The 22,815-nt window shown below is 45.9% G+C and overlaps 1 protein-coding gene across 1 annotated transcript in view; it reads left to right on the forward strand.

Moving 5' to 3' along the window:
- The window catches only part of LOC147123390 (cell division cycle protein 20 homolog), a 134,380-nt gene that overhangs the window by 35,810 nt on the left and 75,755 nt on the right, over positions 1-22,815 (forward strand). Inside the window, exons 4-6 of the mRNA XM_085965965.1 lie at positions 7,980-8,105; positions 12,695-12,882; positions 13,896-13,990. Coding sequence (XP_085822091.1) covers positions 7,980-8,105; positions 12,695-12,882; positions 13,896-13,990 — 409 coding nt within the window. The remainder of the gene's footprint in view (positions 1-7,979; positions 8,106-12,694; positions 12,883-13,895; positions 13,991-22,815) is intronic.

A 22,815-nucleotide genomic window follows, 5' to 3' on the forward strand; every position in this document is an offset into this window, starting at 1 on the left:
AGCATAAGCACATGTGCTTGCTATGTCCTGTACATAGGCTAAGAAAATGATGGAGTAAACATTTACATGTTTCAGCAATAGAAATTATTTAAAGTTTTAAAATTTAGATCTTAACGTGTGTAGTTTTTAATTTTACACAAATCAAGGTGTAGTGACATGGCCCATAATTCGAGATTCTGGCCTCTATAGATAAGTACCCTAGGACGTCAGACATCCTGGGATATCAAGGCATGGAGAAAGTAGGGAGGCGTGCAGCATTGCCACAGTGGTAGCATTCTTGTCTCTGAGTCAAAAGGTTATGGGTTCAAGCCCACTCTAGGATTTGAGGGCATATTCCAGGCAAACACTTCAATATAGTACAGGAAACTTTGGTTTATCTGAAGGTTGTATGTCCGGAAACCTCGATCTAACGGCAGAAATCAGCAGCCGTTTTGTTAGGTTTTTTTCTTTTTTTCTCTTCTCCTAGCATTTTTTTAAACAGTCAGTCTCTGGAAAGCCTCTCTGAAGCTGTTGCTAAGCTATAGAGATGCTTCCAAGGTATGGGCCAACTGTTTACAAGCTGTTGCTAAGCAACAGTGTTTGTTGTCAGATACGGAGATGAAAACCTCTATATCCTTCAACATTAGCGCTGGTCTGTCCGGATGTTTTCATAGATCGGCATCACGCCGGTCCCGTCGGTGCCGGATATCGCGAAGTTTCCTGTACTGAGTGTGTGCTGAATTATCAGAGGTACTGCCTTTCAAATGCAATGTTAAGCTGAAGCCTTGTCTGTCTGCTCACATAAATGTAGAAGATCCCACGGCTCTATTCAAAGAAGAGCAGGGGTGTTCTCCTGATCATAGAATCATAGAGTACAGAAGGAGGCCATTCAGCCCATCATACCTATGCAGGCTCTTTGAAAGAACTATCTAATTAATCCCACACCCCTACTCTCTCCCCATAGCCCTGCAATTCTTTTTCCTTTTCAAGTATAGATCCAATTCCCTTTTGAAAGTTACTATTGAATTTGCTTCCACCACCCTTTCAGGCAGTGCATTCCAGATCATAATAACTTGCTCCATAAAACAAATTCTCTTCATCTCTCCTGTGGTTCTTCTGCCAATTATCTTAAATCTGTGTCCTCTGTTTACTGACTTTCCTGCCAGTGGAAACAGTTTCCCTTATTTACTCTATCAACACCCCTCATAATTTTGAACTCCTCTATTATATCAGGTGTTGGAATGCGAAAGGAGTGTAAATATGTAATGCCAGAGCTTCACTTGGTTTGTGCACGACACACATTTCCATAGGGCAGGCAGACAGGAGCCAGACCAAGAATGCTCAGCGCTCGAAGTAGCAGGAACTTCATCGTAATATTTAAATAATGTTGGAGTGCTGTTCTGATTGCTCCTGCATCTTTTTGCTGTGTCTACACCATGTCTATGGAAACATTGTAACTGGACATCTAGGGTTTCCATGCATTGAGTAGCACATTTAAACGGCCAAATAGAAAATCTTTTGCTGTTTTGAGACATATCTGGCCCATTTAACAAAATGTATATATTTTTTTCTCTTGGCACTTAAATTCTCATGATCCTTTCTACCAGTGTTTTTTTTGTCTGTAGCACAAAATCGATAGATTTCCCAATGAGAATCCCCCTGCTGGGAAGAAGAGGAGAGTAGAAAGGATGCCTGGCAGTTCAAGATGCATGCACACCCACACCAGCAGACAGAGGTGGTCAGGCAATTAGTGCATGCGGAGACTCCAGCTCTCAAGCCAGATGCAATACTTGTAGGCATTCTTGTACCTACCTCTCAAGGTTGTATATAAGTGCCATTCACAGGGTCTGGGCCACCTCAGCCAGATGCAGAGCTGTTGCATCTATTGTAAGGACATTTGCTAACATGCAGCACAGGGACTGGCACAGGCAGTGACACAATCATAGAATCAAAGAATGGTTACAGCACAGAACGAGGCCATTCGGCCCATCGAGCCTGTACCAGCTCTCTGCAAGAGTACTTCAGCTAGTCCTACTCCCCTGCCCTTTCCTCGTAGCCCTGCAAATTTTTTCCTTCAAGTACTTATCCAATTCCCTTTTGAAAGCCACAATTGAATCTGTCTTCACCACCCTTTCAGGCAGTGCATTCCAGATCATAACCACTTGCTGCGTAAAAATGTTTTTCCTCATGTTGCCTTTGGGTCTTTTTTAAAAATTCTTTTATGGGATGTGGGTGTCGCTGGCAAGGCCAGCATTTATTGCCCATCCCTAATTGCCTTGAGAAGGTGGTGGTAAACTGCCTTCTTGAACCGCTGCAGTCCGTGTGGTGAAGGTACTCCCACAGTGCTGTTAGGTAGGGAGTTCCAGGATTTTGACACAGCGACGATGAAGGATCGGCAATATACCTCTAAGTTAGGATGGTGTGTGACTTGGAGGGAAACTTGGAGGTGGTGGTGTTCCCATGCACCTGCTGCCCTCGTCCTTCTAGGTGGAAGAGGTCGCGGGTTTGGGAGGTGCTGCCGAAGAAGCCTTGGCGAGTTGCTGCAGTGCATCTTGTAGATGGTACACACTGTAGCCACAGTATGCCGGTGGTGGAGGGAGTGAATGTTTAAGGTGGTGGATAGGGTGTCAATTAAGTGGGCTGCTTTGTCCTGGATAGTGTCGAGCTTCTTGAGTGTTGTTGGAGCTGCACTCATCAAGGCAAGTGGAGAGTATTCCATCACACTCCTTACTTGTGCCTTGAAGATGGTATAAAGGCTTTGGGGAGTCAGGAGGTGAGACACTCACCGCAGAATACTGAGTCTCTGACCTGCTCCTGTTGCCACAGTATTTATGTGGCTGGTCCAGTCAATGGTAACCCCCAGGATGCTGATGGTGGGAGATTTGGCAATAGTAATGCCATTGAATGTCAAGGGGGAATGGATTGACTCTCGCTTGTTTGAGATAGTCATTGCCTGGCACTTCTGTGGCATGACTGTTACCTGCCACTTATCAGCTCAAGCCTGAACGTCGTCCAGGTCTTGTTGCATGCGGGCATGGACTGCTACATTATCTGAGGAGTTGTGAATGGCACTGAACACTGTGCAGTCATCAGCGAACATCCCCATTTCTGACCTTATGTTGGAGGGAAGGTCATAGATGAAGCAGCTGAATTTGGTTGGGCCTAAAACACTGCCCTGAGGAATTTGCTGGCACTTTATCAAACACCTTTTGGAAGTCCATGTACACCACATCAACCGCATTGCCCTCATCAACCCTCTCTGTTACCTCATCAAAACACTCAATCAAGTTAGTTAAACAGAATTTGCCTTTAACAGATCTGTGCTGGCTTTCCTTAATTAATCCACAATTGTCCAAGTGACTGTTAATTTTGTCCCTGATTATCATTTCTAAATGCCTCCCCACTACTGAGGTTAAACTGGCTGATCTATAGTTGCTGGGTTTATCCTTTTGTAACAAGGGTGTAACATTTGTAATTCCCCAGTCCTCTGGCACCACCCCTGTGTCTAAGGAAGATTGGAAGATTATGGCCAGTACCTCCGCAATTTCCACCTTAACTTCCCTCAGCATCTTAGGATGCATCCGATCTGGTCCTGGTCACTTATCTACTTTAAGTACAGCAAGCCTTTCAAGAACCTCCTCTTATCAATTTTTATCCCATCCAATATCTCAACTACCTCCTCCTTCACTATGACTTTGACAGCATCTTCTTCCTTGGTAAAGACAGATGCAAACTACTCATTTAGTACATCAGTTATGCCCTCTGCCTCCATGTGCGGGTCTCCTTTTTGGTTCCTAATCGGCCCCACCCTCCTCTTACTACCCATTTACTATTTATGTGCCCCACAGTTCAAAAAAGGTGGTAGAGAGAAAACGGGGAATTATAGACCAGTAAGCCTGACATCGGTAGTGGGGAAAATGCTAGAGTCCATTATAAAAGATGTAACAGCAGAGCACTTGGAAAACAGTGACAGGATCGGACAAAGTCAACATGGATTTACAAAGGGTAAATCATGCTTGACTAATCTACTGGAATTTTTTGAGGATGTAACTGGTAGAATAGATAAGGGAGAACCAGTGGATGTGGTGTATTTGGACTTTCAGAAGGCTTTCGATAAGGTCCCGCATAAGAGATTAGCGTGTAAAGTTAAAGCACATGGGATTGGGGGCAAGGTACTGACTTGGATAGAGAACTGGTTGGCAGACAGGAAGCAAAGAGTTGGAATAAACGGGTCTTTTTCCGAGTGGCAGGCAGTGACTAGTGGGGTACCGCAGGGATCGGTGCTAGGACCCCAGCTATTCACAATATATATTAATGATCTAGACGAGGGAACTAGATGTAATATCTCCAAGCTTGCAGACGACACAAAGCTGGGTGGCCGTGTGTGCTGTGAGGAGGATGCTGAGAAACTCCAGTATGATTTGGACAGGTTGGGTGATTGGGCAGATGCATGGCAGATGCAGTATAATGTGGATAAATGCAAGGTTATCCACTTTGGTGGCAAAAACAGGAAGGCAGATTATTATCTGAACGGCAATAGATTGGGAGAAGGGGAAGTGCAATGAGACCTGGGTGTCCATTTGCACCAGTCACTGAAGGTTAGCATGCAGGTGCAGCAGGCGGTTAAGAAGGCAAATGGTATGTTGGCCTTCATAGCGAGAGGATTCGAGTACAGGAACAAGGATGTCTTGCTGCAGTTGTACAGGGTCTTGGTGAGACCACACCTTGAGTACTGTGTGCAGTTTTGGTCACCTTATCTGAGGAAGGATGTTCTTGCCATGGAGGGAGTGCAGCGAAGATTCACCAGACTGATACCTGGGATGGCATGAATGACGTATGAGGAGAGATTGGGTCGATTGGGCTTGTACTTGCTGGAGTTTAGAAGAATGAGAGGGGATCTCATCGAAACTTATAAAATTCTAACAGGACTAGACAGACTAGATGCAGGAAGGATGTTCCCGATGGTTGGGGAGTCCAGAACCAGGGTTCACAGTCTAAAGATAAGGGGTAAGCCATTTAGGACAGAGATGAGGAATTTCTTCACCCAGCGAGTGGTGAACCTGTGGAATTCTCTACCACAGAAGGCAGTTGAGGCCAATTCATTAAATATATTCAAGAAGGAGTTAGATATATTTCTTAAGGCTAAAGGGATCAAGGGATATGGGGAGAAGGCAGGGACAGGGTACTGAGTTTGGATGATCAGCCATGATTTCATTGAATGGCGTAGCAGGCTCGAGGGGTCGAATGGCCTACTCCTGCTCCTTTCTTCTATGTTTCTATAGAAGACTTTTGGATTCCCTTTTATAATAGCTGCCAATCTATTTTCATACACTCTCTTTGCCCCCCCCTTATTTCCCTTTTCACTTCCCCTCTGAACTTTGTATATTCAGCTTGGTTCTCATTTGTGTTCTCAACCTGACATCTGATATACACGCCTTTTTCTGCTGCACCTTACTCTCTATCTCTTTTGTCATCCAGGGAGCTCTGACTTTGCTTGCCCTACCTTTCCCCCTCGTGGGAATATACCTCGACTGTTCCCAAACCATCTCCTCTATAAAGGCAGCCCATTGTTCGATTACAGTTTTGCCTGCTAATCTTTGATTCCAATTTACCTGGGCCAGAATTGTTCTCAATCCACAGAAATTGGCCTTCCTCCAATTAACTGTTTTTACTCTAGATTGTTCCCTGTCCTTTTCCATAGCTAACCTAAACTTTATGATACTATGATCACTGTTTCCTAAATGTTCCTCTTCTGACACTTGCTCCACTTGACTCACCTCATTCCCCAGAACCAGATCCAGCAATGCCTCCTTCCTCATTGGGCCGGAAATGTACTGATCAAGAAAGTTCTCCTGAACACACTTTTGTCATTCTTCCTCCTCTCTGCCCTTTACACTATTACTATCCCAGTCTATATTAGGATAGTTGAAGTCCCCCATTATTACTACTCTATAGTTCTTGCACCTCTCTGTAATTTCTCTGCAAAATTGCTCCTCTGTATCCTCCCCACCAGTTGGTGGCCTATAGAATACACCTAGTAGTGTAATGGCACCTCTATTGTTTCTTATCCCAATCAGGTGTGGTCTCAAGCCTGGTGTTACAAGTTTAGAGTCTTGCCTTAGATACCTTCTCAGGTTCAGTGGCGTCAGTCTCCCATAAGCAGATCTCACCCCTCTTGCATGCTGGAGTTGACCCACACTACCGAATATCTATTTATATGATAGCACAACCCAGGGATGTAACAATGCATCCCCTTGATATTCAAACTAGATATCACATATGCCCTTATACGTGCTTCTTCAATCTTTTTGAAGGCAGTCTGAAAAATTACTTGTAAAATGAGGCCAGATATGAACCATTAAGTTGCTTTTATTCATAGTAAGTGAACTTACAGAGCAACAGTTATGATCAGATTCACTTAATTCAATCAGTACAACTTGCCTTTGAATAATAATGGAAAATAGAGAACATGTTACACTTCCTTACAACAGTGTGTTTTTTTACTTGACTTAAGCAGATAGCATAATTGTGTAACAGGTTCCCTTGTGAAGTGGAGGTGCTGAAAACCGGTCTCCTCTGAGGTGCTTAGGTAGGTATGTAAATAAGGGGTCTCAAGTAAAAATGAGTGCGCACATATTGCATCATGCCTTTTTGTCTCTGCATCAAATAATTTTGCTGATCCAGATAATGCAGTGGTATTGGAACCCCAAATGAATTCCTGCTCTGAGAACTTGGTTTGTCGCAAGTGGAAGTGTAGCTGCAAACAAGACTTGGAGTGAAGGAAATGGAGTGCTAGTCAAAAGTCCTGCAATCAAAAAAATTGGCATATGTAGCAACAGGAATTAATACAAAATGGGATGAAACTAACCCATAAATGAAAAAAATAAACATTGCATACAACTGTGAAAACTCCAAAACGGTTTTAAAAAGCCAACTACTACAATCCAGGCCTGCCAAACATTGATTTATATCAGTAATGTGTGATATGGGGAGGAGCCAATGAGAAATGCATGAAATCCAATCTGGGAACCATTAACACAATTTTCAAAGCTGTAATTAGGCCGACAGGGGGCCTCAAAAATAGGGACTTTTTATTTTGCGAAATGCGGCACACTGTGCATCGGGCGCGTGCTCAATCCTCCAATGGGCACTGATGGCCAGTGAGGCTCTGTCCTGTGCGCAGAACATTCAGAATTGGCCCTAAAGTCTAGTTAGATAAAGTATGACAATGTCCTCTTAAAGGTCTTCTTCGAGACATGTCACCATTATTCTCTGGTGTTAAGTCAAGTAATAACTCTTGATTATATTCGTCTGACCTCACCATATGCTATAGTAGAAAACTGACGAGCCTGTTAATACTGCAAAATTTGACCACAAGATCACAGTAAACTGGAGTCTTACCAAACCACTTGTTATCACAGTGATTGGCTGTGACAGTGTTTTCAAACCCATGTTATACTCAGGATCCTGATTTTTGAATCATTGTGCATCTTGGCTTCAATATGTGCTGATATGACTATAGGGGTTAGAAATTCACCTTGGGCGGCATCGCAGAACGAGTGATATCACATTGGCCGCCTGTTATACACTCACCCGATATTCAGTTCCATTACTGGCAATGGAACTGAATATCGGGCGGGGCGTCTAACAGGTGGCCCAAGCAATACCGCCCATTTTGCCATTCTACCCCTAGTTATTTGTTTATCTTCTATTAAAATGGGTATTGATTGCCTTTAGCTCACCCAACTGGTCATTCTTCAGACCAGAGACTGGACAATAAGATGGTATGGTATTTGACCATGGCTCACAGCTGATTCCCTTCTGATTCAATGTGCAAACACACACACCCTTCCAGCAAGGTAAAATATTTCCTGTGAATTTTACTGTGGTGCACCTCTGTACCAATTATTGGTCAGTATTTATGACTAGATTGAGTCCCTGATAAGGAAGGAGTTAGAAGCCCTATCTAACAATGTTGAAATTCCTATTCTTTGTTTCAGCATTCAAGAACAATCTAGGTGATGCTTTTTTTCATCATGGTAAATATGATGGCACAAAAAGCAAACGGTGTATATCTCTAATCCCTATGAAAGTCTTAGATGCTCCAGGTCTGAAGGATGATTACTGTAAGTATTCATTTCTGGGCTTTACAAGCATTTTTATTTGACCTGTGTTTAAAACAAACGTTATGACATTTTGAGACTGGATTCTGTACACCCCAAGCCTCATTCACACCAGTTTTAGAAATAAATTGCAAATAGAAAATGACTGCATTATTCTCTCTGAAGTTTGTTAATTTTCTTTCTAAAAGTCTAAAAATACAAGAGAAAGTGGACTAAATCTACTATAGCTCAACTCTTACCAAAATTATTGTGAACAGTGCCAGATCCAATAGCAATACTAACGCAGATCGATATTGTTGGGAAAGATCAATATGATGCAACACTATTACTGAGGAAGTTGCATATAGAGATCAAAATCAGCACAAATTAACAACTGACTATTGTTGTGCAGTGTCAACACTATTAACACATAATTTCTCAACATAAGGGTTCTGATATCATCAAGGAAGTAAAATATGAGTCAAAAGAGAAACATCACAATATGCGTGGTTATCTCAGTTGTGTTGAAGTTATTTGAATATAATATAGTCAAATAACTTCACAAAACAATAAACTTTGCTTAAGGGGATTGTTTTGGTTCACGACATTTTGATTCCCACAATTTAATTCCATTAAGTGGAATAATTCCCATGCCAAGAAAATATTCAAAATAAACTCTGCTGCTGTCCAGTACCAAATCTAAGTCTAATATCTTGAAGAATATCTGGTGTCAGCAGCTATAAACACACTTGAATAAAAACTTTTACTGGAGCCCCCAATTATTCAGTGGGAAGGACCCAGGTTAGATATCTAGTCCATGCTTAATTAGCTGATCTTAGTATTGGTACGAGTATAAGCATCGGTACCAGTATTTGAATTAACTTCAGTCCCCTTGGATTAAGGAAGTGAAAACCAGCCAAGGTTCCTGGACCTGATTTCTATTCATCCACCATTGCAGGAAAATATATGTGTGTGGGAACATTCGTGTGAAAATGGTACCAAGCTTATCTGTGATGTCCTGCCTGGTCAAATCGTCGTAAACATTCACCTCCAAGGCTCACACATGAATAATGTTATTTAGATGAGATACTGAAACGCAACCAGGGATTAGTGCAAAACTAATGTAGTTCTGGCGTAGCGGCCCTGAATTTGGGTTATAAATCAGAGATGCCAAAGTTGTACCCGCTCTGAAATACACACCAAATTCGGGCAGAATTGGTTGCTGGCAGAAGCTGCGCCCACTTCCAATGTATGTAAATAGCATGAGCGTTGGTGAGACCACACCTGGAGTACTGCATGCAGTTTTGGTCTCCTTATTTAAGGAAGGATATACTTGCATTGGAGGCAGTTCAGAGAAGGTTCACTCGGTTGATTCCTGAGTTGAAGGGGTTATCTTATGAGGAAAGGTTAAATAGGTTGGGCCTATACACACATTGGAGTTTAGAAGAATAATGAGAGGGGATCGTATTGAAACATATAAGATTCTGATGGGCTTGACAGGATAGATGCAGGGAGGATGTTTCCCCTCGTGGGGGAATCTAGAACCAGAGGTCACAGTTTCAGAATAAGGGGTCGCCCATTTAAACCGGAGATGAGAAGGAATTTCTTCTCTCAGAGGGTCGTGAATCTCTGGAATTCTCTACCCCAGAGAGCTGTGGAGGCTGAGTCATTGAATATATTCAAGGCGGAGATAGACAGATTTTTGAAAAACAGGGGAATCAAGGGTTATGGGGAGTGGGCAGGAAAGTGGAGCTGAGGCCAAGATCAAATCAGCCATGATCTTATTGAATGGCGGAGCAGGTTCGAGGGGCCGAATGGCCCACTCCTGCTCCTATTTCTTATGTTCTTCTGTTCTTATAATGAGGGCAAAAGCTGCTGACCCAGTGATTCAGACATTTACACCAGAAGTGCACCTGACTTAAGTTTGTAGAAAAGACAGGTAGATTACTTGCTCGACTTGCCAAACCAGGAAGTGGTTGAGTTCACAAGCGTTGACTCTCCAGAAAAGTTATCTGAAATATCAACTTCGACTGAAGTGGTTAGAATTTTTTTTCTCAGCTGTGCATCTAAGAAAGGATTTGGCAAACTGCCTTTCAACAGTTTCAGGTAGGGAAATCTTTTGCTGCCCACCCTTCTGTCATGGCGCCCTTACCATGGGGTTCACTATGTGCATTCTGTATATGTCCTTTTTTCCCTGAGGCTGCAGAGAATTTTGGAAGTGATAAGTCTTGTGGTTAGTTGTGTTCCTTATATGAGATAGTAATGGGGTAACGGAGACACTACAGGCTGTGGAGGCCCATTTTAGCTCAGAAAAGTGGTTTCCAATTTCTTCAGCAGTTTTCCTGGCCTTGTAGAGAGAATTAAAGCAGGAAATTGTTGTCTGATCACAAAGTTCTTTGCTCAGTCGCCTTGATGGGATGGTCTCTCTGCCATTGTCAGCGGTGATATCACTGCCATCAACCACAAAGTCACAAATTACCATAGAAGTATTATTACCTTGGAGCATATTCAAATATATTCTGTATGGTACAAAATTAAGAACTACAGGCTGCCATGCACCCCAAGGCAGTAAGGCATTTTAGTTATTGTTTCATCTCAACTTTCTCAATGTTTGACTGCCAAACTGCAGGTTGCACTTGAATTTATTTTTTGATTAACATGTTGAGTGACTAGCCTGGTAGCTGTAACATTAGAATGTTGGGCTCTTGACCAGAAGATAAAAATTTGAATCCCAGTTTCAGCTGTCATTCACATTCTGGCTTTCCTTTAAAAGACTGTTCTAGCCAGGTTACCTAGGGAAGGAGGGAAAATGAGACAGGGAGGGATCCATAGTACACTGTTGAAGGAAACCTCTCAGCAATTAGCCACATTGCTCTAGCACATTGCTAGAGACATGTCTGTGTACTAATCCTTACTGCAATTAAGATAATTTGAATGAAATAACAACAGAAAACACTGGAAAAACTCAGCAGGCCAGGCAACATCTGTGGAGAGAGAAACAGAGTCAACGGTTTGGGTCGAAACCCTTCTACAGAAGACGATGTGGTCTCCTCTACATTGGGGAGACCAAACGCAGATTGGGTGATCGCTTTGCGGAACACCTCCGTTCAGTCCGTAAGGGTGACCCCGAGCTTCCGGTCGCCTGTCATTTCAATTCACCGCTCCATTCCCACTCGGACCTCACTGTCCTCGGCCTCTTGCATTGTTCCACGGAAGCTCAGCTTAAACTCGAGAAACAGCGCCTCATCTTCCGATTAGGCACTTTACAGCCTTCCGGACTCAATATCGAGTTCAACAATTTCAGATCATAACCTCGGCCCCTATTATATTTTTATATTTTTTATCCACACTTTTGGTTTGTGCCTTTTCCTTTTTTTCTCTCCCACATGGCAGCTGTCTTTCACTCTGCCAGCGCATTTCACACTTCATCTAGAGCCATTGTTTGTTTCTTTACCTGTCCTATTACTATCTCGTCTCACCTTGAATATCTCTTAATGTTTTTTCTTTCATCCCCTCCCCCATTTCCCAGCCCCAAACTGCCTTTTAATCTTTTCATTTCCTGCCTTTTTTTCTCAGTTCTGTAGAAGGGTTTCGACCCGAAACATTGACTCGGTTTCTCTCTCCACGGATGTTGCCTGGCCTGCTGAGTTTTTCCAGCGTTTTCTGTTGTTATTTCGGATTTCCAGCATCCGCAGTATTTTGCTATCGTATTATAATTTGAATGAAATTGAGGTAGAGGAAGTAACCGAGCAAAAGTAATTTTTTAATGTTTGAACACACCAGTGGAAGGAATTGATTTGGATTTTGGCAGATTTTAATGAATGATCTTCATCAGTATTATTTTAACTACAGACACCTAATTAATTGACACTAAGGCCCTAAATTTCCAATGGGGATCCTCAAGTCTCCCACTGTAACTCTGCGGGGACCCAGCGTAACCCAGGTTAAGCTGGGTCTCTGCTGTTTTGCCGGGAGTTCTGCCTGTCTCCTACAGGAGTAACAGTGGGAGACCAGGAGAACCCCTGTGAAATTTCAGGACCTAATAGTTGCTGAGAAAATAGTTCTAAGCACTAGCCTATAAAATCCACATAAATCTGAGTGATTTCTTTGTCATAACTGTGCTGCCAGTATCCTATCCCACACCAAGTCACGTTCACCCATCACCCTTGTTCTTCCAAAACTGCATTGCTTTTAGTCTCCTAGCACCTCAAATTTAAAATTCTCTTTCTTGAGTTTAAATCCCTCCATGGTCCTATCCCTCCTTATTTATGTAATCTCTTCCAGACGTACAAGCCCCACTGTTCCTCTGACTCTAGCCTCTTGTGCATCTCCTATCATTGACAGTTATACTTTCTGCTGCCTGGGTCCAACTTTCTGGAATTCCCTCCCTAAACCCCTCTGCCTCTCCACTTAGGTCTGCTCCTTTAAGACCCTCCTTAAAATATACCGCTTTTGACAAAGCTTTTGGTTACCCCTCCCAATCTCTCCTTCTTTGGCTCGGTGTCCATTTTCCTCAAGCCTCTGTGAAGCAGCTTGGGATCTTTTTCTATATTAAAGGCATCATATAAAATGCAGGTTTTTGTTGTTACACCATTCTGCATTATATTTTCTAGATCTTAATTTGGTTGACTGGAATGCTGCAAACCTTGTAGCCATTGCTCTTTCCAATGCAGTGTACCTTTGGCACCCAGAGAAGGGAGTGCATGAGGCCATAAATGTGGTACCAGGATACATCTCATCAGTTGCCTGGATTAAGGATAGAAACAATCTTGCAATTGGAACCAGTGCTGCTGATGTGCAGGTAACAGGGTATTAATTGTTGTCATTTCAGTTCAATTTAATAACTGAATAGATTATAGAAGACATTTTTGTTTGTTTTAATCAAAATTTCAAAGTGCTTAAAGTGCCCCATATAATAAATTCTGGCTTGAAGAAATAAGCTAAAGATATTAACAACAATGATTGTGTGTAACATTGTAGATGTGCAATGTAACATACCTAAGGGGATCAATATTAATGCAGCTGCCGGTGTTCTTATGGAGGGGTTTAAGGCTAGGCCCCAGGCCCACTTTTGCCGCTCCAACGACCTGTTTGCATTAAAATCTGGCTTCTTTGCTGTGTTCTTCATTCAGCAAATAATAACCGTCACCGCCATACAAGCGATAACAAAAACACCTATGCAATAGATAGCTATTTCCAGATAGTCAGGAGTTGTCAACCCTTTAGTTTTCATTCTGGTGTGAAGGTCACTCAGCAATATAGAGGCCATGGCTGAAGAAATTACAGGAGTGAGAATTCTCTCTGCTCATCCTTGACCCCCTCTGACATCAGGAGCCATTTTTGGGATGGACGAAACCTGCCCCAATGCAGATTTTCAAAGGGCATGATCCTGAGTGGAGACCAGCCATCCCCAGGTTCCGCCGGATATTCCACCTTAACCAGGCCTCTTACCCTCAACTTGCACCACAGGAGTATAGAAATTTGGTTTCAATGTGTGCATATTTTATACAAAACTAATGGCTCTCTGTTGGCACTGCTAATGGATGGGCTGCGGATGGAGGTCTGCAAAGTTTGTTCCAACACCAGCTAACAATGTTTTAACAATTGGGCACTTGCAGAGGTTTAAGAGTGCTGCTGGCATACTTGGAACCATACTGCAGTAATAAGCCACAGCCTTTGGGATAAGAGGCGAAGTGAAAAAGTGATATCGCCATTGTATATTTTGGATGCCAAAATTTAGACCATTGTAAAAAGAATAAATTTTGATCATAAATTGTTCCCATAACAAGAATTTCTTTTTTTTAAAAATCCAAGTTGTGGGATGTTGAGACTAAGAAGAAATTGCGAAATATGCATAGTCATAGCTCAATGGTTGGCGCTCTGAGCTGGAATGACTACATTCTTAGCAGGTATGTCTTTAGTAGTCTGGCTGCACAATCATCATGTAAACATATATACTCACACGTTTCAATCATTTTAGCATAATTTTACTAACCATTTAAATACTCTTTAAACAGGTATGAATTGACTATTAGAATTTGCTGGGTTTTTACTGTACGTATAAGATGAAACACACAGTTTTGCTCAGATAGTTACGGAAAAAGCCTCAAATTTGACAATTCTTCCCAGTGTGAAAAAGCAGAAACAAGATATCTGGGACTAAAATTTAGAAGAAAATAATAAAAATACACTTTTAGTTTGGCTTTTTTCTCAATTTTGCAAAAATGCCACTTTAATCTGTGTGTTAAATGTTACATTGTTTTGAACCAATTTGAAAAGTGTCATTAGAATTTCCCAGCTCTTCTGTGAATATCTTGTTTTGTACAAATCTTGTTGAGTTGTGTTATCATTTTCACATGAAAGGAAAGATTATCATGAATCTCCAACCCACGTAGCACCCTGTACTCTGATACCATCAGTCTTAGTCAACCGGGCAAGTAAATGCCCAATGTGACTTACCCACTCCTATCCCGCTGCCTTCCCACAGGTCCCGATATTAACGTGCTTTTTTTGGTGAGAAAGTGGGAAGGCAGAGGGGTCCTGCTTTAAATATGCAGATCAGGTCATTGGGACCCAACTGCAATACTAACCCCAGGCCTGCATGGCAAAGCCCTCTGGGTCCCACAGGGAAACCTCAGGCCTCCCCAGCCTACGGGCTTCCCTCCCCCTCTGACCGTCCTAACCCCTCTCCCAAACACTTACCTTACCGCCGGGGTCTGCGCGATCGGGCCCCTGGCGGCAGCCTCGTGCCACTCAAAATCCCGTTTCCACCCGCCGGTCACATAGCTCTTCCCGCTGGGTTCGACCGGGAGGCTCAGTGGGTCCAGGGGGTTAAAATCTCCCAGGCCTCATGCTCTGAAGGGCTGGATGGCTTCCTGTCCAGTTCGGCCTGTGGCTGCATTGATTGTATTTATCCTTATGCAAGAACACAGTTTCTCACCCTCTCTCATGTGAATGCCAACTTCTAGCCGAAATGAGATAACAAATTTTCCTATTGTCCTGGATCATTATGGATAATATTTTCAATGGCTAGTTCTATATAGAAACATAGAAACATAGAAGCTAGGAGCAGGAGTAGGCCATTCGGCCCCTCGAGCCTGCGCCGCCATTCAATGCGATCATGGCTGATCATCCAAATTCAGTACCCGGTCCCTGCTTTCTCCCCATAACCCTTGATCCCTTTAGCCTTAAGAAATATATCCAACTCCTTCTTGAATATATTTAATGCACTGGCCTCCACCGCCTTATGTGGTAGAGAGTTCCACAGGTTCACCACTCTCTGGGTGAAGAAATTCCTCCTCATTTCTGTCTTAAATGGCCTACCCTTTATCCTTAGACTGTGTCCCCTTGTTCTGGACTGCCTGACCATTGGGAACATCCTTCCTGCATCTAGTCTGTCCAGTCCTGTCAGAATTTTATAAGTTTCAATGAGATCACCTCTCATTCTTCTAAACTCCAGCGAGTACAAGTCCAATCGACCCAATCTCTCCTCATACGTCATTCCTGCCATCCCAGGTATCAGCCTGGTGAATCTTCATTGAACTCCTTCCATGGCAAGAACATCCTTCCTCAGATAAGGCGACCAAAACTGCACACAATACTCAAGATATGGTCTCACCAAGGCCCTGTACAACTGCAGCAAGACATCCTTGTTTCTGTACTCAAACCCTCTCGCTACGAAGGTCAACATACCATTTGCCTTCTTAACCGCCTGCTGCACGTGCATGCTTACCTTCAGCAACTGGTGCACACGGACACCCAGGTCTCGTTGCATTTCTCCTTCTCCCTATCTATTGCCATTTAGATAATAATCTGCCTTCCTGTTTTTGCCACCAAAGTGGATAGCCTCACATATATCCACATTATACTGCATCTGCCATGTTTCTGCCCAATCACCCAACATGTCCAAATCATCCTGGAGTTTCTCGACATTCTCCTCACAGCACACACGCCCACCCAGCTTTGTGTTGTCTGCAAATTTGGAGATATTGGCCTAGAAATTCAGTATAGCCACTTTTGGGGCGGAAAAGTCGGGCGGCCGCTAAAGTTTGCGCCCAGCGCAAAGTCGAGGCCACTTCGCCGATATTCAGTAGCTTCGCCCTAAGAGTTTGCTCGAGCGCTAAAACTGGCGTTACACAACTATCTTTAGGCGCAAAGCCAGCGGTGCTGAGCTAAACCGCCGAGGCCGGGCGCAGCGCAGGTGCGGTCATTTCTTGATTGACAGCAGACACCCTGGCGCCGGCCAGCTCTTAAAGGGGGAAGGGTCGAGTTCGTCTGCTGCCACGCCCTGGGCACTGCAGCCCTCCAGCTAGGCCTAAACACTGCTGCTGAACCGAAATAGCGCCGGGAAAGATGCAGAAGGCCCGTGAACGAGCGCAGCGCTTCACTGGCCATGATTTGAGGGTGCTGGTTAGGGCTTTGGAGAGGAGACGCAAACTCTTGTTCCCGGACAGTGGCAAGAAGCCTGCCACCAGTGTCTACAGGAAAGCCTGGAGGGAGGTCGCCCACAGGGTCACATCCAACAGCGAGGTCCCCAGGAACGCGTTCCAATGCCGGAAAAAGTTCAATGACCTCACAAGGATTGTCAGGGTGAGTCCCCTTTCCAGTGTCCTCCTCATCCTTGCATGTGCACCTCACATTATGGGCAAAGGGACCTAAAAGCCCTAACGGCCAGCCCTCATCTAGCAGCTATGGGACTGGCATGAACATCAATTGCACATTCTGCACTTTACACACTGGCCAAGCTATTCGACCATGGGAGGCAGTGCACACAAGATCAGGGCACCACACTGGCCAAGCTATTCGACCATGGGAGGCAGTGCACACAAGATCAGGGCACCACACTGTACTTGGAGGCCGTCCTTTCTCTTGCAGGCCAAGCTGGCACACAATCAGAAGAGCCGGACTGTGACCGGGGGAGGCCGTCCCCAGATCCAGCAGCTCAGTGACCTGGAAGAGCACGTGGGTAGCCTCATGGGTGCCCGGGTGATTGGCCCCGTTGCATCTGGAGATGCCGACCCTGTTCTGGGCACCAATGGTAAGGACATCACCTTTTGGACCTCTCTCGTCCCACTTGCGCTTCAGATCTACATCCTTTGCCACTGTCCGACCAATGCGCTGAATGCCACCACTCATGCCTCCCTCTCTGACGCCCTCTCCTCACTCTAAAGCTACTCTTGTGCCTACCTGCTTTCAGATGGTGAGGAGGAGGTCCCTGAAGCTGCCAGTGACAGCCCCTCGGAAGAGGAGGAGGAGGAGGAGGAGGAAGAGGAAGAGGAAGGCGGCCCATCAGGGGAACCCTCAGCCGCGCCAGGGGGTGCCAATGGAGGGGACACGTCTTCCCTGGAGGAGAGCCAGGGGGAAGTGTCGCAGGGGAGTGTAGCTCCTGTGCCCAGTGGCGTGCAGCAACGCGGGAAGGGTCGGGCAGCTCGGCGGCCTTCTTCCCAGAGGGGGGAAGGGTTGCAGGGGAGTGTAGTTGCTGGGCCCAGTGGCATCCAGCAATGTGGGAAGGGTCGAGCAGCTCGGCGGCCTTCTCCCCAGAGGGAGAGTCCAGCCTCCAGTCCGGAGACGGTCCTCGCCAAGAAGGTGCGCCTCCTCGATCAAATGTCCGTGGACTCGGATCGCCGGCACACCGAGTTCATGGGGGTTGTGGCATGGTTGCCTGAGGCCATCGAGTCCCTGGCTCATAGTGTGGCCGATTTCGGCGCCTCACAGGCCAGGAGTTTCGAGCAATTCGAAGCAGCACACGCCGCGAGTCGGGCCGAATTCGGGACAGCACAGGCCGCGAGTCGGGCCGAATTCGGGGCAGCACAGGCAGCGAGTTGGGCGGAATTCGGGGCAGCTCACGCAGCGAGTGGCCAGGTGATCAGTGGTGCCGTGCAGTCACTGGCTGGTCTGATGCGGGCACAGACCAGGGCAGTACGGGCACTCACTGCTGCCACACTCGCTGTGTCAGCCAGGCATCGCCAGGGCACCCGCCGCGCTGCAGCAGCACAGCGGTCTGTCCTTCAGCAGATTGCTGTGCATGCTGCAGTGCTGGCCCGGGCGAGTGCCAGTGTCTCAGGTGAGCAGCGAGCGCCTGCCATCAGCCAGCTTGCCCCCATTCCTGCAGCCACCACTGCCACTCCCCCAGTGGAGCTGCGACGAGCTGCTGGAGAGACTGCTGCTGCCCAGCCACAGCTGCAGCAGTCACCAGCCGGCCCCTCGAGGGCCAGAGCTCGTCTAGGCCGACCCCCAAGGGCATCTGCCGTCACGCCATGTGCCCCTCAGGAGCCTTCCCCCAGCCTTGCAGCAGCCACTGGGCACACTTTGAGGAGGAGCAGCAGGGCGGCCAGGGGCCGCAAAAGGCTGGACAAGGAATCGCCCTCGCAGGCCACAAGTAGAGGGTGTGGGCAAATGTGTTTTTATATGGGGATGGTTGTTTTTATATGGGGATGGTTGTTTTTATATGGGGATGGTTGTTTTGTTTATGGGGATGGTTGTTTTTGTAAGGCCGAGGATGAAGGCCATTTTTGTGGAAATGTTTTGTTATTCCTCCCCAGGTTGTGGGAGTGAGTCATGTGTGTGACTGTTTTTTGGGGGTGTTGTCTGTTTTTGGGTTTCATGTGGGAAGGGCCCTGAGTTTGTTCAATAAAGCATTTTATTTATTCAGCTTGTCCATGTTTGATGTTTGAAGTGGTTGTTGCCTTAACCGGCTGAGGGCTTGCGGAGCGGCTGCATTCAGGTCCCTTCATTGCCACAAGCCATTCCCTGACAGGGGGCCTAGAAGTGACGTTAAATAAGCCGCCGACGGGCGGCCCTTGGACCTTGTGCCTCCCTCCTGGGCTGGTACTCCTCCTCCTCATGCTCCTCCTGCTCCTCCTCCTGGGGTGGTGCTCCAGCGTGAGGTGGCAGTGCCTGAGTCCTGCGGATAGCCAGGTTGTGCAGCATGCAGCAAACGACCACGACCTGGGAGACTCTGTCCGGCGAATACTGCAGAGATCCGCCGGAACGATCCAGGCAGCGGAACCGTTGCTTGAGGACGCCAATCGTTTGTTCTATGATGTTCCTAGTGGCTTGATGGCTTTCGTTGTATGCCTCCTCAGCAGGGGTCCTGGCGCGCGGAGCGGGGCCATGAGCCAGGTACACAAAGGATAGCCTTTGTCCCCGATAAGCCATCCTCTTGGGGGAGGCTGTGCCTGGAACATGTCAGCCACAGTAGTCTGTCGCAGGATAAATGCATCGTGGCTGCTGCCTGGAAAGCGGGCATTGACAGCTAGGATGCGCTGCCTGTGGTCACACACCAGCTGTACATTGAGGGAATGGTAGCCCTTCCGGTTGCGGTAATCCTCGGCATTGTCGATAGGTGCCCGCAAAGCCACATGCGTGCAGTCAATGGCGCCCTGCACCATGGGGAAGCCCGCTATTCTTGCAAATCCCACTGCACGCTGCTGCTGCTTCTCCAGGGTCATGGGGAAGGAGATGAATTGGTGTCTCCTTCTGAAAAGGGCATTGGTCACCTGGCGGATGCAGCAATGCATGGCGAACTGGGATATGTTAGCAATGTCCCCAGCAGCGGCTTGGAAGGAGCCGCTTGCATAGAAGTTCAGAGCCACCTTGACCTTCACTTCCACCGACAGAGACGTCCTGCACCTCAGCTGTGGCCGGAGATCTCTGTGAAGCAGCTGGCAGATCTCTGCAACCACCTCCCTTCTGAAGCGCAGCCTCCTAACACACTGCGCGGCAGGCATGGTGAGATAGGACACCTGCTGGCGGTATTCCCTGAGTGGGTAAGGCCTACGTTGCCGACGCCTGTTGCCCCCTCTGCGTCTAGCCAGGGCTGCCCCTCTCACACAGCGTCTGCGAGCCCTTCGCACATAATGCTGAAACTGAGGGTTGGCACCCCATGCAGCCCCCATAATATACTGGCAAACAATGACCTCACAATGAAGGCGAATTGCCAAGCTCTGGCCTGAAGCCAAAAATACCTCTCCTATGTTGGGCCAAAGCAGTAAGCTCTCTTCCTTTGTCTCTGTCCATAAATCCGTTGCACAAGAGTGATTGCTGCAAAATGGCTGGCCTTTACAGTTCAGGGTAAGTGCCCTTTAATTTGCGCGGCCCGCATGGCCTCTGCTGCGTTCCATTTCACAGTTCTTAGGACCGCCACGCCCACATTGGGCGGGCGCGACTGAAATTCCGGATTGGGGCGCACAAAGGGTGTTGCACGAGGAAATGACGTCATAATCTGCGCGCGCAGCTGAGCGCGCGCAAACACTTTGCGCCGGCGCTAAATGTCTACTGAAGTTGGGCGTAGGCGCAGATCGCGCTGCGCCTGGCCGCTAAGTGCCTAGCGCTCGAGATCTACTCCTCCTAAGGCGCTAACGGCTGGCGCACGCAACTGAATTTCTAGGCCATTATATCTAGTTCCCTTGTCCAGATCATTTATATATATTGTGAATAGCTGGGCTCCAAGGACCGATCCCTGCGGTACCCCACTAGTCACTGCCTGCCCTTCGGAAAAAGACCCATTTATTCCAACTCTTTGCTTTCTGTCTGCCAACCAGTTTTCTATCCAAGTCAATACCTTGCCCCAATCCCATGTGCCTTAACTTTACACATTAATCTCCTATGCAGGACCTTATCGAAGGCCTTCTGAAAGTCTAGATACACCACATCCACTGGTTCTCCCTTATCTATTTTACCAGTTACATCCTCAAAAAATTCCAGTAGATTAGTCAAGCACGATTTACCTTTTGTGAATCCATGTTGACTTTGTCCGATCCTGTCACTGTTTTCCAAGTGCTCTGCTATTACATCTTTTATAATGGACTCTAGCATTTCCCCCACTACCGATGTCAGGCTTACCGGTCTGTAATTCCCCGTTTTCTCTCTGCCACCTTTTTTGAATAGTGGGGTAACATTAGCTACCCTCCAATCCATGGGTACTGTTCCAGATTCCATCGAATGTTGGAAGATGATCAGCAATGCATCTACTATTTCTAGGGCCACTTCCTTAAGTACCCTAGGATGTAGATTATCAGGCACTGGGGATTTATCGGCCTTCAGTCCCATCAATTTCCCTAACACTATTTCCCTACAAATACTGATTTCTTTCAGTTCCACCCTTTCATCAGACCCTATGTTCCCCGGCATCTCTGTGAGGTTATTTGTGTCCTCCTTTGTGAAGACAGAACCAAAATATGTATTTAGTTGGTCAGCCATTTCTTTGTTCCCCATTATAAATTCTCCTGATTCTGACTGCAAGGGACCTACGCTTGACTTCACCAATCTTTTTCTCTTCACATATCTACAAAAGCTTTTATAGTCAGTTTTTATGTTCTCTGCAAGCTTACTCTCATTCTATTTTCCCCTTCTTAATTAATCCCTTTGTCATCCTTTGTTGAATCCTAAACTGCTCCCAATCCTCAGGATTATTGCTTTTTCTGGCCAATTTATATGTCCTCTCCTTGGATCTTATGCTATCCCTAATTTCCCTTGTTAGCCTCGGTTGAGTCACCTTTTTTGTTTTATTTTTATGCCAAACTGGGATGAACAAATTCTGTAGTTCATCCATGCGGTCTTTGAATGTTTGCCATTGCCTATCCACCGTCAACCCTTTGAGTGACATTCCCCAATCAATCCTACCCAACTTACGCCTCAGACCATCATAGTTTCCTTTATTTAAATGTATGCTGGAAACACTCATCTTTAACTCTCTACAACCTTCCTCAACTCTATGACCATCTTTATGCTTATCTGGTATCAAGTAACAGATAAGCCAGTTGTACATTAGGAAGAGAAGTGCCAACTTATTTGGTACCCTCCAGTTCTCCGTGTCCAGCCTCCTATGCATCCTTCTTCCCCTTTCTCTGTTACACCTTCAGTAGCAGAATACGCAGCTAATTTGGGCTTACTTACTGGAAGTCCCTCCCTAAACCCTTCTCCCTTACTACTTCTCTCTCCCCCAGCCCGTCTTTAATTTGTAGTTCTACCTCTTAAGCTATTTGTGCCAGGGTATGGATTTTAGTAGAATTAGCAAATAAACTGATAGTGGTATTTTGTTGTTTTTCTCAGCGGCGCTGTTTAATGTTGGGATTTCTTGATTAAAATAGGAAATTGAGAACTGAGGTTGTAGCCTGTGTCACTGTTTGTAGGGTTGGGTTTCACAGGAAATTTTATTTGCCTGATTGCATTGTAATTACATTGGACAGTCAGACAGCACAGATATTTGCTAGGTAATGTTAAAGGACTGTTAGCAGGTATGTTATATTCAATCATAAGATCCAAAACTCCATAGGGCTGATTTTTAGCCCATCCCCTCCCCGTCTTCAGGCAGGAATAGTGCAGTAGCGTGAGCCCTCTGGCGTGCCCAATTGAAGGGTCAATTGAAAATCGATCCCCATCTAACAACCATTTACACTCTATTGCCAATGTCAGGGCAATTATGGTCGGCAACATGTTCGATAGGTTGATAAGGTATGATGAAGTAATGTGGGAGGAGTGTCATGTGGCGCATAAACACTGGCATAGATCTGTTGGTCCGAATTGCCTCTTTCTGTGCTGTAAATACTATGTAATACATTGAGCTATCCATCAGATGCACGGGGTATGTCAGACCGAACAAAAAACGATGGGATTTAAATATGAGCATTAGAGGAGCTCGAGCACCAGCCGCGGCACCAGCAGATCCAGGAACAACAGCAGCACCAGCAACAGCAGCAGCAGCAGGAGTGCCAGGCTGCAGCTCACCCACCTG

The sequence above is a fragment of the Somniosus microcephalus genome, chromosome 2 (genome assembly GCF_052327205.1).
Source record: "Somniosus microcephalus isolate GS21.2 chromosome 2, FLI_Smic_1.0, whole genome shotgun sequence".
NCBI lineage: Eukaryota > Metazoa > Chordata > Chondrichthyes > Squaliformes > Somniosidae > Somniosus > Somniosus microcephalus.